This window comes from Sinocyclocheilus grahami, unplaced genomic scaffold, assembly GCF_001515645.1.
Source record: "Sinocyclocheilus grahami isolate Dianchi unplaced genomic scaffold, SAMN03320097.WGS_v1.1 scaffold1066.1, whole genome shotgun sequence".
Taxonomy (NCBI): Eukaryota; Metazoa; Chordata; class Actinopteri; order Cypriniformes; family Cyprinidae; genus Sinocyclocheilus; species Sinocyclocheilus grahami.
Genome location: NW_015506245.1, coordinates 498,640 through 515,834, shown reverse-complemented (window position 1 = coordinate 515,834; position 17,195 = coordinate 498,640). Strand labels below are relative to the sequence as shown.

Below are 17,195 nucleotides of genomic sequence, written 5' to 3'. Positions count from 1 at the left end.
GCTGTTCTGTTGTAAGTAATCTTAAAGATTCCTAAATGCATCTACTTTCGGAAGGCCAAATAAAGTGCTTTTGCTTTCGCCTAGAAACACACAGCGTCTCTCTGACATGCTGCTTCAACACTAACTGCGGTTACTGAAACCACGCCTTCTTTCTTTGCGTGCATATTTGGGCGCATTATGCAAATATTCCCACATAGTGACCTAGATATGTGGGGGCGTGCTAGAACGAGCCGTTTTAGGGGGGCGTGGCAGAGTCTTAACTTTGATAAAGAATATCTCTTTGGGTTTGTGACTTTAGTCTTTGCAACTTCAGGGATCTTATCTATGCACAATCAGCTTGTAACACTCCAAAGAGAAAGGAAAACTTGAAATAGCATCATATGACCCCATTAAACATAACATGTACTCTTAAAGTAAACAATGTGCTACAACAGGTATACTATAACTGCTGTGCTCTTAGTATTTTACTTTCATTCATTCCATGTAGTTCCAAGCCAGTTTAAATCACCATTCTATATTAATGCGCTGCTTTAATTGATGCACACACACACAGTGAGAGGGAGAGGTCGGAGATTGCAGATCACACAGCGCACAAACAGAAACTTAGTCAGTGCTGCCCCGCGACTTTTATTAATAAAATAACATAGATACTAGATCACTTCATTATCTTCCTCAGCAACGAGGTAAAATTTAAGTAACTAAACAGCTTCATAGTTTGTAGAGAGAGACACACAGACGCAGGTAATTCACACACACAACTGTCATCTCTCTCTCAATCGATAATTCATTAAATAAATGTGGTCTTACCGCAATTTCATCTCTGTATCTGATTTGAAGCTGGCTGAAAACTAGAGCTAACAAGCCGTAACTGACGAAAATAGCCATCATTTTTACCCTTCCGGTTAAATATTGCGCTGCTAACATCATAAACAGCTTTAAGTTGTCAATACTGGCAAATGACCATGGAATAAGCGGGATAATCAACGGCTTGCCGTGCATTAAAGGATTTTAGAAAAAAACTCAACACCACCATCTAGTGGACTGCAAAGAAATTGATTTTGTTATTCTACCAAATAGTATAATAAAAGATTGATACTTGGTGTCCGTGTATCGATACAGTATTGCCGTGGAAAATATCACGATACTATGCTGTATCAATTTTTTCCCCCACCCCTAACTATTACAGTGTCAGTTTTGGTCCAGTCTCCATAAAATTTTGCATGATTGTTTAGAATCATATAATGCATGAGTTTACATAGTTTTGTGATGTTTTGTGTTTTCTTTTAAGTGTAATAGACTTTTGCGTACACTAGATCAAGACCGCATTAAGAAATGACCCCGTTATAACTGTCCAAATGCAAATGTTTAAAGTTTTTTGATAATTATTGACCTAGAGAGCCCAGAGTACTGCACTGATTTGATTGATTTAGAGTTAAAAACCTACTATTAGTTCAGAAAAAAAGTGTTTTTTTTTAATAATCTCAAATATTTAATGAACAGTTTGATTGAGAGCATTGGTCCCAGAGGCAAAGTTGTTCAGAATGAGGAGGTCTATCATATATGATATGAATAGCTAGTGTTTGTGTGAATGACTTTTTTTTGCAATTTGAGATAATTTACTGTAGAAATACTGTGTTTTTGAGGTCTTTTTACAGCTTTAAGTTGTCAATACTGGCAAATGACCATGGAATAAGCGGGATAATCAACGGCTTGCCGTGCATTAAAGGATTTTAGAAAAAAACTCAACACCACCATCTAGTGGACTGCAAAGAAATTGATTTTGTTATTCTACCAAATAGTATAATAAAAGATTGATACTTGGTGTCCGTGTATCGATACAGTATTGCCGTGGAAAATATCACGATACTATGCTGTATCAATTTTTTCCCCCACCCCTAACTATTACAGTGTCAGTTTTGGTCCAGTCTCCATAAAATTTTGCATGATTGTTTAGAATCATATAATGCATGAGTTTACATAGTTTTGTGATGTTTTGTGTTTTCTTTTAAGTGTAATAGACTTTTGCGTACACTAGATCAAGACCGCATTAAGAAATGACCCCGTTATAACTGTCCAAATGCAAATGTTTAAAGTTTTTTGATAATTATTGACCTAGAGAGCCCAGAGTACTGCACTGATTTGATTGATTTAGAGTTAAAAACCTACTATTAGTTCAGAAAAAAAGTTTTTTTTTTAATAATCTCAAATATTTAATGAACAGTTTGATTGAGAGCATTGGTCCCAGAGGCAAAGTTGTTCAGAATGAGGAGGTCTATCATATATGATATGAATAGCTAGTGTTTGTGTGAATGACTTTTTTTTGCAATTTGAGATAATTTACTGTAGAAATACTGTGTTTTTGAGGTCTTTTTAACTGTTATAGCACCACCTATGATCCGATCTCCATGAAATTTTGCATGCTTATGAGTAATCTGTAACATGTTTTCACCAAGTTTCATAAAGTTTTGAGTTTTCATTTAGGTTTTATAGGCTTTTGGGTATATTTGGCGCAAAACGCAATGGCACTACATGTCGGCGCGCTGCCCACAAGGCCATCTGCGCTGACACGTGTACCTGACGTATCAAGTTTGGTGAGGATATCTCATTCCGTTCATGAGTTATAGCCATTTTAGTAAAAATGGCCCCTCCCCTTATGAACGTTTTGAGTCGAAATTTCTAATTTTTTTTTTTGATAATTATTGATATTCACTGTCCAGAGAATATTTCTGCAGTAGTTTGGTTCAGATCGGGCGAAAACCCTAGGACTAGTTCGCAAAAGTAGGTTTTGGACAAAATTGTAAATGGCAGAAAAATTTGCATACCGGAAATGAAATCGGAGATAGCCATTTTGTTTGGTTTGAGCCAAGGATTACAAGGATATACGACACGTATGTTATGACCTGTTTCGCGTTTTTGATCGCTGTAGCGCCCTCGATAGGTCGATTGGAGCGAGTCTTTGGATCTGAATAGCGAGCAATTCTACTACTATCTGACCAAGTTTCAGCTCTCTAGGCCTTATGGTTTGGTCTGCACGATCAGTTTTACCGGAGAAAAATAATAATTAAAAAAATACCTACAATTACAATAGGGTTTCAGAGCACTACGTGCTTGAACCCCTAATAATAAAAATCCTAATAATTACAATAGGGTTTCAGCACGACGTGCTTGAACCCCTAAAAATCCTTACAATTACAATAGGGTTTCAGCACTACGTGCTTGAACCCCTAAAAATTACAATAGGCAATGTGCTTGAACCCTTAATAATAAATATAGCTGTAAGCAGCAATTAAGGGGCCAAGCACCATAGAAGCAAGCAACAGACCACCTGCAGCAATGAGTAATTGAAGTTATTTTAAGATGATTTTAGTCAAAATGGAAGAAAAATCATGTGCAACTACTGCTAATATGATTTAACGTTTGACCAACAGATGGCGCTGTTATCAATTTGATGTGGTGTGTTCTGTGTGAGGTGACAATGGCACACACAAAGTTTGGTGTCAATATGTCAAAGCTTTGCAGAGATATGGCCTCAGACGTAGTCTGGTATCATGCCTCAAATTTGTTGCGTTACTATTAGTGCTGTCAATCGATTAAAAAAAAAATTAACTAATTAATTGCAAATTTTTCCTGAAATGAATTTCGATTAATCCCACCTAACATTAACATTTTTAAATATACTTTTGTATGGCAATAATTTCACATTCAATCTTCAAATTAATGAACAAACAACAGACAGTATATTTTTAATATTTGTTTAATGTCATCCTTTTTATGACTGAAGGCCAGTATCACTGATACCAATACTACTGATTTCCCTATAAAAATCCCCCCCCCCCAATATTTAACTATTGACTATAGCCATTCAACATTACATTATAATTAAGAGCTATCAATTTTAACATTTATTAGACTTTAAAAATAACTTCTAATTTAAGTGAACTTTAAACAATCTTCACATAAACCCATTATAATAAATGTAATATTTAGCTATACCAGTGCCCCTCAGCAGCAATATACAGAAATTGAATAAAGTTATAAACTAAATAAAGATGAATACTTAAAGCTATAAAAGTTATTGATTTCCTCTACTTTTTTCTTTTTCTTTGATTAACAGACATCACAGCAGCTGATTATTAGGTTGTTTTAACTGCTATTTCTTTAAGAGCTGTCACTGCTGAACGCCTTTTTGGTAATGTTATGCCTTAACTGACCACGACATTGCATGCACGTAGTTTATTTCGCACTTTGCCGAAACACTACAGGTAGCCTCAGGTCATGCTTGTTATAACACACACCAAGTTTGGTCTTAATATGCCAAACCATTGGGGAAATATAGCCTCACATCCATTTTTGCGTGTTCTTCGTAGAATTTGTTCACACGTTATTCAATAACGGTTTCACTAATCAACTTAAAAAGAGGAAAAAATAATTTTGCTTCTAGACCTTTCAGTTAAAAAATTATTAGCATAAACATGAGTGAAACTTTGGAGAAGTGGTAGTGCTAGAGAGTTTGAGTCAGTGACTTCAAATTTGCTATGGTGACAGGTCAGACTCTCCTCTATCTGTGTGGGAAATTTCATAACTTTCCTGCAAGCGGTTCTATGGGCTGCCATAGACTCAAGAGGAGGAAGAAGAAAAAGAAATCCGTTGGCAACATTCGGTGCTTGGCCCCTAATAATAATAATAATAAGAAGAAATCTAACGGATACAAGAGGTGCTTATGCACCTTCGGTGCTTGGCCCCTAATAATTCCAGTAAGTTCAGACAGCCAAAACCTACGAATTTGGTGATTCTGGTGATATCTTGTGACATTTGATAGCATAACAATTTCAAAAACATCAATAGCCACTATATGGCTATAGTACTCAATGGCTGCATATAGGCTGAAACCTATAAACCATTGTTGTAACGAACTTAAACTTTTAAGTTTTAGATTTTATCCCAAGTTAAAATTGTACAATTGTTTTAAAGGAGTGGTTGATTGTGATTTCACATTTTTAACTTTAGTTAGTGTGTAATGTTGCTGTTTGAGCATAAACAATATCTGCAAAGTTACGAAACTGAAAGTTCAATGCAAACGGAGTCTTTCAAAATGATGGCAGTTTCATGCCTACAAATATGGCTCGTAGGGACTACAACAAGCTTTTTCCCAGGTTGGTGACATCACAAAGCCTGAAATTTATATAAACCCCGGCCCCGGGAACACGCAACAAAGGGGGCGAGGTCATGTTGCGCTGCTTTAGAGAAGAGGAAGTTGTTGCCATGCCGTCAAAACTAGGGTGCATGAAAACATCTATTTATATATGAATTTATATATGAATATGAATGTCTTCTAACGATTCTAACAAGTTTCAAAATAAATTTCTTAAAGCATCGGTTCTTAATCCTGTTCCTTGCGCCCCCCCTGCTCTGCACATGCTCTGCATCTCTCTCTTACCTGATTCAGATCATCAGCTCGTCAGGTCCATCAACGAACTGTGCTCCAATTATACACTTTGTGTGTATAGACTGTAGGGCTGCTCAATTATGGCAAAAATCATAATCACGATTATTTTTCTCAATATTGTAATCACGATTATTTAACACAATTATGAGTGGGCCACATGACCAAAACTTTGAGTGATTTACTTAAAGATAGTGATATCAAATACATATTTTCTGTAAATAAGGTTGCTATTACATCTACATTTTAGAGAACAGCGAAACTTCACAATTCTCAATACCACAGCAGAATACTAGGGTATAATATTTGTAAAAAAACAAACAAAAAAGAATACCTCAATTATTGAAAATAATTAAACTGTCAGTAATAAAAAAAAGGACAAATACAATAGAATAAAAAGATAAATGAAACAAACTGTGCTTAAAGTTTTTTTTAAGGGTAATGCAAGTCTAAAGTATTCAGTTAACAGCCTACTACAGAAATGAATAATCAAATGTAAAATAAAACAGCATAGTCTTCACTGTAATAATTAAACTTTCTTTGTTTCTTGATGAAGTTACAAAAGTCATTCAGTCATGTTGTCATCTTGTATTTGTCTTTGATCTTGCAGTCGTGGCCTAATGGATAGAGAGTTGGACTTGTAACCCGAAGGTCGCGGGTTCAAGTCTCAGGTCCGGTAGGGATTGTAGGTAGGGGGAGTGAATATCCAGCCCTCTCCCCTCCCCCCTCCCTCAATACCACAACTGAGGTGAGACCCTTGAGCAAGGCACCAAACCCCCAACTGTGTTTTTTTTTTTTTTATCTTCGTTGATACAAAGTAAAGCGCGCCGGCACCTTTGTGTATGCAATTGAAGAGCACGCGCTGCGAGCACAGTACCATTTCCGCGCTTGTTTGACTCGCGCCTGGCACTAAAAGGAAGTTGGAGCGCGCATCTGAAACGTCTCCGGTTTGATGCGGTCGTAAAGACGTTCTGCGACTGAATAAATGCATTTCTCGTCAAGAAAAAAAGGGCAAAAGTAGAAGTTGAGTGGGTGAAGATGATCTGATTCGATTTTGGTGAAAATCGGACCAGCGGTCAAGGAGTTAGAAAAAGTAGGTTTTCAACAAATCAAAATGGCAGGCAGGAAGTTCGGCTGACTATAGTATAATTGGTATACATGTTGTTGATATGACCCAAGGAATATTATGAGATTAGTTTCATTACAATAGGCTAATGCAATCAAAAGTTATTAGCAGTTTTGGAATTTAATTAATGATGCTTAATGAATGGTTTATCACTCTCGACCAATAGGTGGCGCTGTTACCAAATTGATGTGGTGAGGTGACAATGGCACATACAAAATCTGGTGTCAATATGTCAAAGCTTTGCAGAGACACAGCCTCAGATGCAGTTTGTCATCTTTCCAGCTAATTCGATGATGCCTTAAACGAAAACAGTTTTGTATATTGACACGAAATCCAAAACTTTTTGCCAGGATGGTCTGAATATGATCAGAGTCAAATTTGGTGAAAATTGGACTAACGGTCTAGGAGGAGTTTGAAAAAGTAAGTTTTCAACAAATCAAAACGGGGGACAGGAAATTTGGCAACGGCATAATTGGTATCGATGTTCTCGGTTTTTGCTTATAATGCGCGATCGGCAACCGGCCGGTTTTTTATATTTTTTTCGTCCGATTTTTCCGGAAGTGTGCACCGAGGCGCCAGCAGAAAAAATACCACGCAGAGCAAGCTCACTGTTGCACGCTTTTCCATAAAAAAATAAAATAAATAAAATTGATTATTTCAAAGTGTTACTAAATGACACATTTTGATAGTTTCATGTCTGAGAAAAATTTTGGGATTAAATGGGTTAAGGAGTTTGTTTTTCAACCACGTAACTTTGTTGAATAGAGTAAATTTTTTTTGTGTGTGTTCAGGTGGCAAACAGGAAAAGTAGCCAAGTCTTGTACCACCCTAAGGAAACTATAAAAAATTAAAATAAAATAAAAAAGATTTTACCCAAATTTGTCCTGAAGGATGCTTGAGGGTTAAACAATGATCAAGTTGGCTTTTTAACAATATTTTCCATGTATAAACTTTCATGAATACCCTATATCAGCTCCTCATATCCGGATTTAAGGTCTGAGCTAATGCCCTGTCTAGGATATTTACCGCTGTATTGATGAACATGAAGGTGGGGTTCCCTTACTGACAATGAGACCTTTTGTGTGGGAAGAACAGTTGCCATACAGCCTTTGTAAAAGGCACACTAGTTAAAAGATTAAAAAAAATACCAGACCAACTAAATGGACCAAGTTTTCCTAACATGGAAAAAGAAAGACAGAGAAAATTAGTGGTTAAAAGATAAAGTGTGTACCTCTGGTATAGTCTATTACAGCCTCCAGTGCAGCAATCCTCACATCCACAAAGTGACCATACTGAGCGTAGGACTTGAACAGGCTGGGGTCACTGGGGATGTGGCCGTTCTTCTGTAGCATGCGGATGGCCCGTAAGCAACTACAGCACAGAATTGACAATTAAAAAAAAAAAACTTAGAATATAATATATTATATAACTACAGCACACAATTGACAATTAAAAAAAAAATACTTATAATATAATATATTATATAATTATGCTTACATTCTTTTCTTTCCCAAAACTAAAATGATCATTTTACTGGTTCATTTAATGGACAATTGGCCAGTTATTGAGATAATGAATGCATCAAGATTTTGGTTCAAAAGAATACCAAGACAAAGCAGATATTAAATCCAGGCAAAGGGTGGCTTTTTTGAAAAAGCTGAAAGTTACACTATACAACATTTTTGTTATATTATATCCATCTTCCAAAATTTATTTTGTCTCATCTTAAATCACTTAGGCATGCCTATAAGTGTTTATTATTCAGACCAACCACAGCAGAGTAGTCCAGTTCCTTTGTCACTCGTCATATACATACAGGAAACACAATGAAGCAGCTCAGGCTACATTGTTCTTCCACAAGACACATGCAGTTTTGTTTATTAACCTCTAGAGTGCCAAGGTATATACAGTGTACCTTGAAATATAAGGTCTGATAAAACATAAAATAAAACATTATAAAAATAAATCACAAGTATTATTTTCCTACGGATTATTAGGGTAGGGCCCTTTTATTTCCACGATGCAAAAAATGCGTACTGAATCACGAAATCCAGTTATAAAAATGGAATTTACAGTTTAACGTGGAATGTCACAGAATTTGTCAAAGTTTGGATGAATTAATCAAAAGTACAGTGGGGAAAAAAAGTATTTAGTCAGCCACCAATATGGATAAGTATCTGTAAATATTAAGTCACAAAAAGATCATTTAAATATAAATTCTACATGTTCTGCATGTTCTGTATGAATGTATGGCACAGAGACTCATTTTTGATTACTACTCATTAGGGCTGACACGTTTTGTCAATTCTATTAGAGTATGCGATTTAAAAAATCAATTTCATTTTGCCCTCGTCGACTAACCGGCAAAATACCGGAAGTGGCGCATTTCACGGACGAGAATCCATGAAACACATTATTAGACTGTTTTCCAAGGCAGCATGATATATTAAACCAAGGATATTATAGTTTTGAATTTTTAAATTAGTTTTTATTTTAATATCGTTTTCAAATTTCCTATAATTTCATTTAGTTAGATTCATTAATGGTTTTGTTAGTTTTAGTTTCGTTTTTATTTTGTGAACCCATTTTTATTTAGTTTGACATATTTTAGTTTCAGTTTTAGTTTTAGTAATTATAGTTTAGCAGAGTTAATGGAACACTTCCAGTGTAGACCAAAGCAAGACATTTAATTTTAGCAAAGTTGAATGTTTGCACAGTTTAGTTCACTCTTGTGCAAACCTCTTAATAATGAAAATAAATTAATTCTTTACAATTGAACAAAAACCAAAAATATGCAACTTATATGTAAAGGTTTTCAGAGGTACAAGAAAGCTACAGGCAGCTGAGTTTTTATCAAGGTTTGAGCTAAATTCTGCAGGACAATGACCCCTTGGAAACAATGACTTGAGGAAACCTGTTCTTTGTAATAGTCATTGAAACTCTGTAAACAAATTTGTTGGATCTTTTGTATGTCCCGCCTCTCCCTCTATGAACATACACAATAAAAAGAAACAATCTAAAATGCTTTGAAACCTCATACTACATGCGATATGGTGATTTAAATTATGTTTGCACTTTACTTTGACGAGCCGCTCCAGCGCGCACGCACTTCAGATGAGCAATGCAATCAATCCCAATTCTAAAGCTACACAGGACACGGCAAGCGGTGAAATCATTTACTTTCTCTCATTTTGGATGCGTTTTGTACAAAGCGGTGCTCGTGTCATGGACTCGAGGCGGACGTTGCCATAGTAATCAAAGCGTGACAAAATGACTATTCACTGAAGTCAGCTCATCCAAAAATTTTAATTATGTGTGTGTTAACTTCTCATCAGTGGCGGCTCGTCGGGGGAGGCACAGCCTCCCCATAATTATGAGGTGAAAATGGGAGAACGACGATTTAATGTTAATAAAATTCACAATTCATTTCAGTTCATGTCTCAGAATGTGTATTTTTTGTTTGTAATTTCACAGTTGTAATACCATAATGTGAAAGTGCCGCTTTTCTATCGCGAATGTGCCGAATCTGCTGATGTAATTGCAACCGCATTGAATATTTGATCGCCAACAGATTTACTAAGCTGTCATTCAAACAGTTCATATACAAATTTAGAGAAAACAGCCTAAGCTGGATATAGGCTACAGCAGTCGGCTTAATTAAATGGCGCAACAAGCAGCTCTCTTTTAACACAGACTTTTAAGAAGGGATGGATGTTTGCTTCAAGTGATAGGCCAGGTAAGTGAAATTATATTATTTTGCTGTATGTAGGTTTCTTTACGTTTTCTGACTAAAAGCAACCAAAAAGCCATTTTAAAGTAGTTAAGCAAATAATAATAATCGGCAGGGATCCCAGACCAATACAATTAGTGTGCCTCCTCTATTTTAAAACCCAAGAGCCGCCACTGCTTCTCATGTTGTTCTCGCACGTCAAACACGATTTTAAACTTCCGTGCGCTGTAAGGTGTGCATTATTATTATTTATCATTTCATATTTTATAGTTATTTCCCATTTAAATTTCCCGTGTCTTTTAAATGCAAAAAAACACATTCTCTGTGAACGGCCGCTTAGGATTCAGCTCACATGCATGAAGCGCCATCTACAGGTACTTCCCTAAACAACCACAGGTCAGATTTTCTGGCACAGAATGAGAGCTTATTAAATCACGAACACGATTATTTATTTTTGCCAATTATTTTATTTTAGTTCGTTTTTCAATTACAGTTGTTAGTTGTGTTTAGTTTTAGGGTTTCATTTATTTAGAAATTTTATTTTTATTTCAGTTTACGAAAATGTTTTTTTGACCAATAGTTTTAGTCTTAGTTTACACGTTTTGATGAAGTTCTTGTAAATAATATTTCTGGTAAATACTCCTTAAAAATAATGTTTTGATTATAATTTTATTAGTAGTAGTAATACTATGATTACATGACGTAATATATTTCTGAGTTTCTGTTAAAGGGATAGTTCACCCAAAAATGAAAATTAGCCCATTATTTACTCACCCTCAAGCCATCCTAGGTGTATATGACTTCCTTCTTTCAGATGAATCCAATCGGAGTAGGGTTGGGTATCGAAAACCGGTTCCATTTTAGAACCGGTTCCAAATTTCCAAGAACCGGGTATTCAATAAGACGCATGCATTTCGATTCTGCTTAACGATTCCTGTGTTCGCATTTTAATGTGATTAAAAACTATTTAAGTGCAGAAACGGAAAGAACTTGTGCCCTGTTTGCGTGCAGTGCACACGAAGCGCAAGCGCGAGCACAGAGAACAGAGGTCGCGGGAACGAGTTCCCGGTTTGTGTCCGTTCTCGAACCATTCCGTGTATTTCCACTGTAGAAAATGTTGTTCCGGGCAGAAACTGACTTTTCATATTTGTCGACCAATATGCAGAAAACTACGTCAGTATATCATCATAAACACAATCGTTTTTGTCTTACGTGAAAGTAAACAGATGAGAAAGAAAACACACATGTACAGTATTTTTAGATCTGCATGCGTTCGGTGTTAAAGAGACAGCAGCCTAATAAACATGCTGCCTGTCATTAATGTTCAAAGAACAAAAGAAAATCATTCACTGATCTTGACTGAATACATTTAATAACTTTAATTGATTAATCTATATTTTATTTATGAAAAGAAAACTATGCAGTGTTTTTAAACTTAAGTACAGTTTTTGTACCTGACATTTTGTTCAGTTGTATTTATTTATGATATTGCTAATTGATTTGTTTGTTCCTATCTTATTACTGACTGTTTACTTGTCTTTAACACTTTAATATTTGAAATTTATATTAATCTAGTTGTTTTTGCTGTGGTATTTTTTTTTCAGTGTTCTGTAGGCTGCTGATTTTTGCTTGTGTTATTCAGCTGCAACAGAATGCTTTATAAAAAGGCAATGAATGTTTGACATCTAAATGTTTGACTTAATATTTTTTATATTGGATTTTTTATCTTATTGGAATCAAAACTAGGAATCGATAAAATTCAAACGATACCCAACCCTAAATCGGAGTTATATTAAAAATGGACTTCCAAGCTGTTTAATGGCAGTCAGCGGGTGTTGCAGTTCATCAGTCCAAAAGAAGTACTAAAGCACATCCATCCATAATAAAAAGTGCCTCACACGATTCCCGGGGGCGGAACAAAGGCCTCCTGTAGCAAATCGATGTGTTTTTGTACAAAAAATATCCATATTCAAAACGTAAAACAGCTATTAAACAGCTTGGAAGATCAATGACAATTTATAATATAACTCCGACTGGATTCGTCTGAAAGAAGAAAGTCGTATACATCTAGGATGCCTTGAGGGTGAGTAATTCATGGGCTAATTTTCATTTTTGGGTGAAATAACCCTTTAACCCGAACTTTTATTTTAATGGGTTGCTGTGAAGACCTTTGTAGCCTTTAATATGACAGTAGTTTTTCTCAAAAGAAATGGTAAAATGCTCATGAAGTGTCTCAGAGCAGTTCTAGAGATCATGTTCATACGCGTATATTGAAGCAGCACAGGCTGAAAACACCGCGAGTGTCACGCGCACTTCAGTATGTGTGTAGTAAACGAAACCGCGCGCCTGTGCAATTAATTCATACAGAGACGTGCAGAACATGCAGGATTCATATTTAAATAGTATTTTTGCGGCTTAATATTCACAGGCACTAGTCCATTTCACATTTTGATTTAAGTGTACTTACCTACTTTTGATTTATCCATCCACAAACACAGTAAAATCCATTTTTATAATTGGATTCCGTGTGTGCGTATTTCCGCATCGCGGAAATCATAGGGCCCAATAATTATCCGATTACTTGATTAATCGTCAGAACAATCGACAGATTACTCAATTCCCAAAATAATCATTAGTGACAGCCCTACTACTCGTACTAAGGCGCGCATGACGCTCACGGTGATTTCAGCGTCTGCAGTCTCACTAAATGAGGACAGAAACACACGAACAACATCTCCGAATCTGCTCTAAGAGTCAATTCCAATTTTACCATTTAATTTGAGTAAAAATAGCATCATATCATACACGCACAGAAATTTAAAGGCATTCACGGCAACCGGTCAAAATAAAAGTTTGGTTTAACTTCAAGACATTGTGCAAGAAATATATTACTTTTATTTAAATTAATGTACAACTATTACTACTACTACGGTTAAAAAGTTAATACAACTTTTTTTAAAGGAATAATCACATAATATTTCTTCCATGTTTTAATTTTAATAGTAAATCTCCTTTATTTGCCAATTTTTTTTTACATTTTCACTAATTAAAAAAATGTATTAAACTAATGTTTTGTGCCTTCATTTGATAACAGAATTTCTGAGGGGGGGGGATTCATAAGGCTTTTGTTTTTATGCATTCAAATAATTAGACACTCTAAAACACAGAATTTGGTAACAATAAAACAAAGTGAGAACAATAAAACATTTCATATGGCTCTAAATATGTAATTTTTGTTAAACTTTTAATAAATTGATGTTCAATTGTATAATTTTCATGATTTTAATTAGACATGCTTTTTGATTAATAAAATTAAATTTACCCATTAAAAAGGAGTCCAGAAAAATTAAAATGGAAAAAAATGAATTTGTAAAAAAATGACAGAATTTGGGAATAAAACCGATTTCTCAGGGCCCTATTAAGGCCAAAGCATGGAGATAATTTTGGATGTCCAATATTGCTATTTGAAATTTTTAAACCCCTTATTGGGAATTCATACAATTCTTGCCAAATTTTATCAACATGATTACCGAGACCTGATGATGATAAAATTGTGAACGGATTTTGGATACCTCAAACGGTGTTGCCATGGTGAAAGTTTAAGTTGAGGACAAAAAAGTGAAATAGAAACACTGCAATATCTAATATCTATAAAGTACATTGTATTATTTAGATAAAATTGGAGATGTATGTTTGGTCAGTGGGGCTGATCACATGAACGTGGTTATGTGGATCATGGTCATAGCACCACCAGCTGGCAGCAGGAAGTGTGACACAAACAATAGTCCTTGCAATAGTCCTCTTATATTAAATGCATGTGCCCACTATGTATTGTTTTTTTTTTTCTAAAGCCAGAGTAGCAAAGAATGGATTTTTTTTTTTTACCAAGAAATGGGCATGTAGGGCTGCACGATTAATCGAATGCGATTGTCATGAACATCTCGTCAGTAAAGTCAGTTCTGTGATTAGTAGTAAATCTCCATCACCTGCTTTATAATTTAATTATAATTTATGCATTTAGCAGACGCTTTTATCCAAAGCGACTTAGTGCATTCAGGTTATAATTTTTTTTACCAGTATGTGAGATCCCTGGGAATTGAACCCACAACCTTTTGTGCTGTTAACGCAATGCTCTACCACTGAGCCACAGGAACATATTAAAGCAGCATTTATTACACAGAGCCGTAATTCTCTGACAAGCTATGCAAAAAAAAAAAAAAAAATATATATATATATATATTCGCAGACGATATAACCATACCATTATGAAATCTAAAAAATTGTTCGGAATAATGACAGCTGTTTGTGTAGCTTCTCTTTGAACTACGGCTGTAAATGCTGCTCCATCTGAAAGCATGTGAAAATACCACATTTAATAACATGGTTTTACTCCAAACTCACTTCATAATGTCAGTCGAGTGTTTGAAATAAATCCTTCAGTGAGATGATGTGGCTTCTTACACGGAATAAGGCATGCGACATATTTAATATATTCTAAGCAGTGATAAAGTCCATGTGGATTAGCACTGCATTATAGATATACTTCATTATAATGAAAATTATAATAACTCCTCAGATAAACCATATATTGTCATAGTCGTGTGTTTATTAGTCACGTTGAATCAATGAAAGCATTTACATTTTCTGTTTATTCAGGAACCGCTATAGAGATTTCCTTGGTTTCTTCTGCGGGGCATATTTGGAGTTTCTGCATGAGCGCGCCCTCTGGCATTCGGATGGAGATTTACTACTGATCACAGAACCGTGCTTCACTGAAAGATACGCATGACAATTGCAGCTTCTGTCTAATCGTGATTTCGATTTCATTTTGATTTATCGTGCAGCCCCAGAGGGCAGACATCACGTTGCCTGTTATGTCGTTTGGGCTGCCTTGTTGAGCACATTGGGACTGAGAACATAATATTTCACACACTTTAAGCTCTTTTATTTTCCAGATGTAATAGGATTACTCCAACGAATCATTCGGCTTGTAATGCGTACCAAACCGAAAGCCTCGTACCGAACAGTTCAATACAAATACGTGTATCGTTACACCCCTAAAATATATAAATATACAGTGTTTCCCATACATTGATTTATTTGTGGCGGGCCGTCACAATATCAAAACTGACCGCCACAAATAGATTTTCTAAAAGGCTTAGACTTCGTTGAATAAACATGAGCATGCACACATTTCAAAATTGACTGTCACTTATATCACTGTATTTCTGAAGGAAAAATTTTGGATGACATTTTCATTTCATCTTGAATGTAATGCCTGATAAAGCAGCGTTTGTGAGCGGATGAATTTGCATATACTGTATATGCCGCAACAAATAGAGTGCAAGTCTGTGGGAAACACTGAAAAAAATAAAATAAAATAATATATATATATATATACACTGTATACGTATACATATGTAGATATACATCTGTATATATACACATATATATACATCTGTATATATACATATATACACACACATATATATACATCTGTATATATACATATATACACACACATATATACATATATATACATACATATATATATATATAGGTACACATATATATTTTCATATCCCGTCACAGAGACCGCTGAACGCGCCTCTTTAAATGGTTTCATGGTGCTCATTGTTGTTTTTTTAAAACAATCACAATGTTTGCAATTAACATTATTGACATTTAAAATAAAATGATCCCAAACGTAACTGCGTTGGTTAACTGCGTAAGTTACGTTATGATACGTAATATTCAGGGAGATGGGGGATTCCCCCGCTCTATATGTCTCTGCATCGACTGAATTTCTTTTACATTTTATTTATTTATTCTTTTATTTTTATTCCCAGTGAATAGGAGTTAAAACTCTCACCCGGGTGACACTACTCCAATGATCCAATAATAATAATACAAAAATTTTATCTTTAAAATATTGGCAAGTAACGTTGCAAACAACAATAAAATCAGAGAAGGACTTTAACGGTTAGCGACAAGTATACGGAAAACAAAGGTATTGTTTCCTATTTTTTTCCCTGATGTTTGTTATTATTTACAATTTTATGTAAATTTTTTATAAACTTTTTAAAATTTTATTTACCACTTAGGCACGTTGACAATAACATCTTCAACATTGTCTATGACCAGGTATGTTTTTAGTAGACTTTTAAAATTTGCTTTGCTTGAGCAAGCATGAAAACATTCAGTTATGTTTTTTTTCTTCATATGATTTAGTTGAGTTAGTTTTGCATCAAACACAATGTAATTTTTGGCAATCAAGATCTGGCAGCAACAGCTAGCGAATTTTTCCGCTTGGGCGAGTGCTTCGCGGACAGCTTACCTCGTGCATGAAATCACGCACATACCAGCAAAACACAGAGAACGTGCTACAATCCTGACGAATCACAGCAACAGAGCGGAGGTGCCAAAGCTGCGGAGAATCCGCTTACCCGGAAGCTTCCGTCACTGACATAGATTTACAGAAAATTTCCGTTGTTTTCAAATAAATCATTTTACATACAGGTGCATCTCAATAAATTAGAATGTCGTGGAAAAGTTCATTTATTTCAGTAATTCAACTCAAATTGTGAAACTCATGTTTTAAATAAATTCAATGCACACAGAATGAAGTAGTTTAAGTCTTTGGTTCTTTTAATTGTGATGATTTTGGCTCACATTTAACAAAAACCCACCAATTCACTATCTCAAATTAGAATATGGTGACATGCCAATCAGCTAATCAACTCAAAACAACTGCAAAGGCTTCCTGAGCCTTCAAAATGGTCTCTCAGTTTGGTTCACTAGGCTACACAATCATGGGGAAAATTGCTGATCTGACAGTTGTCCAGAAGACAATCATTGACACCCTTCACAAGGAGGGTAAGCCACAAACATTCATT

At 35.3% G+C, this 17,195-nt stretch overlaps 1 protein-coding gene across 2 annotated transcripts in view; it reads right to left on the bottom strand.

The window, feature by feature from the left end:
• The window catches only part of taf2 (TAF2 RNA polymerase II, TATA box binding protein (TBP)-associated factor), a 93,221-nt gene that overhangs the window by 21,721 nt on the left and 54,305 nt on the right, over positions 1–17,195 (bottom strand). For both annotated transcript variants that reach the window (XM_016251673.1, XM_016251674.1), the window contains exon 20: positions 7,801–7,940. In XM_016251673.1, coding sequence (XP_016107159.1) covers positions 7,801–7,940 — 140 coding nt within the window. The remainder of the gene's footprint in view (positions 1–7,800; positions 7,941–17,195) is intronic.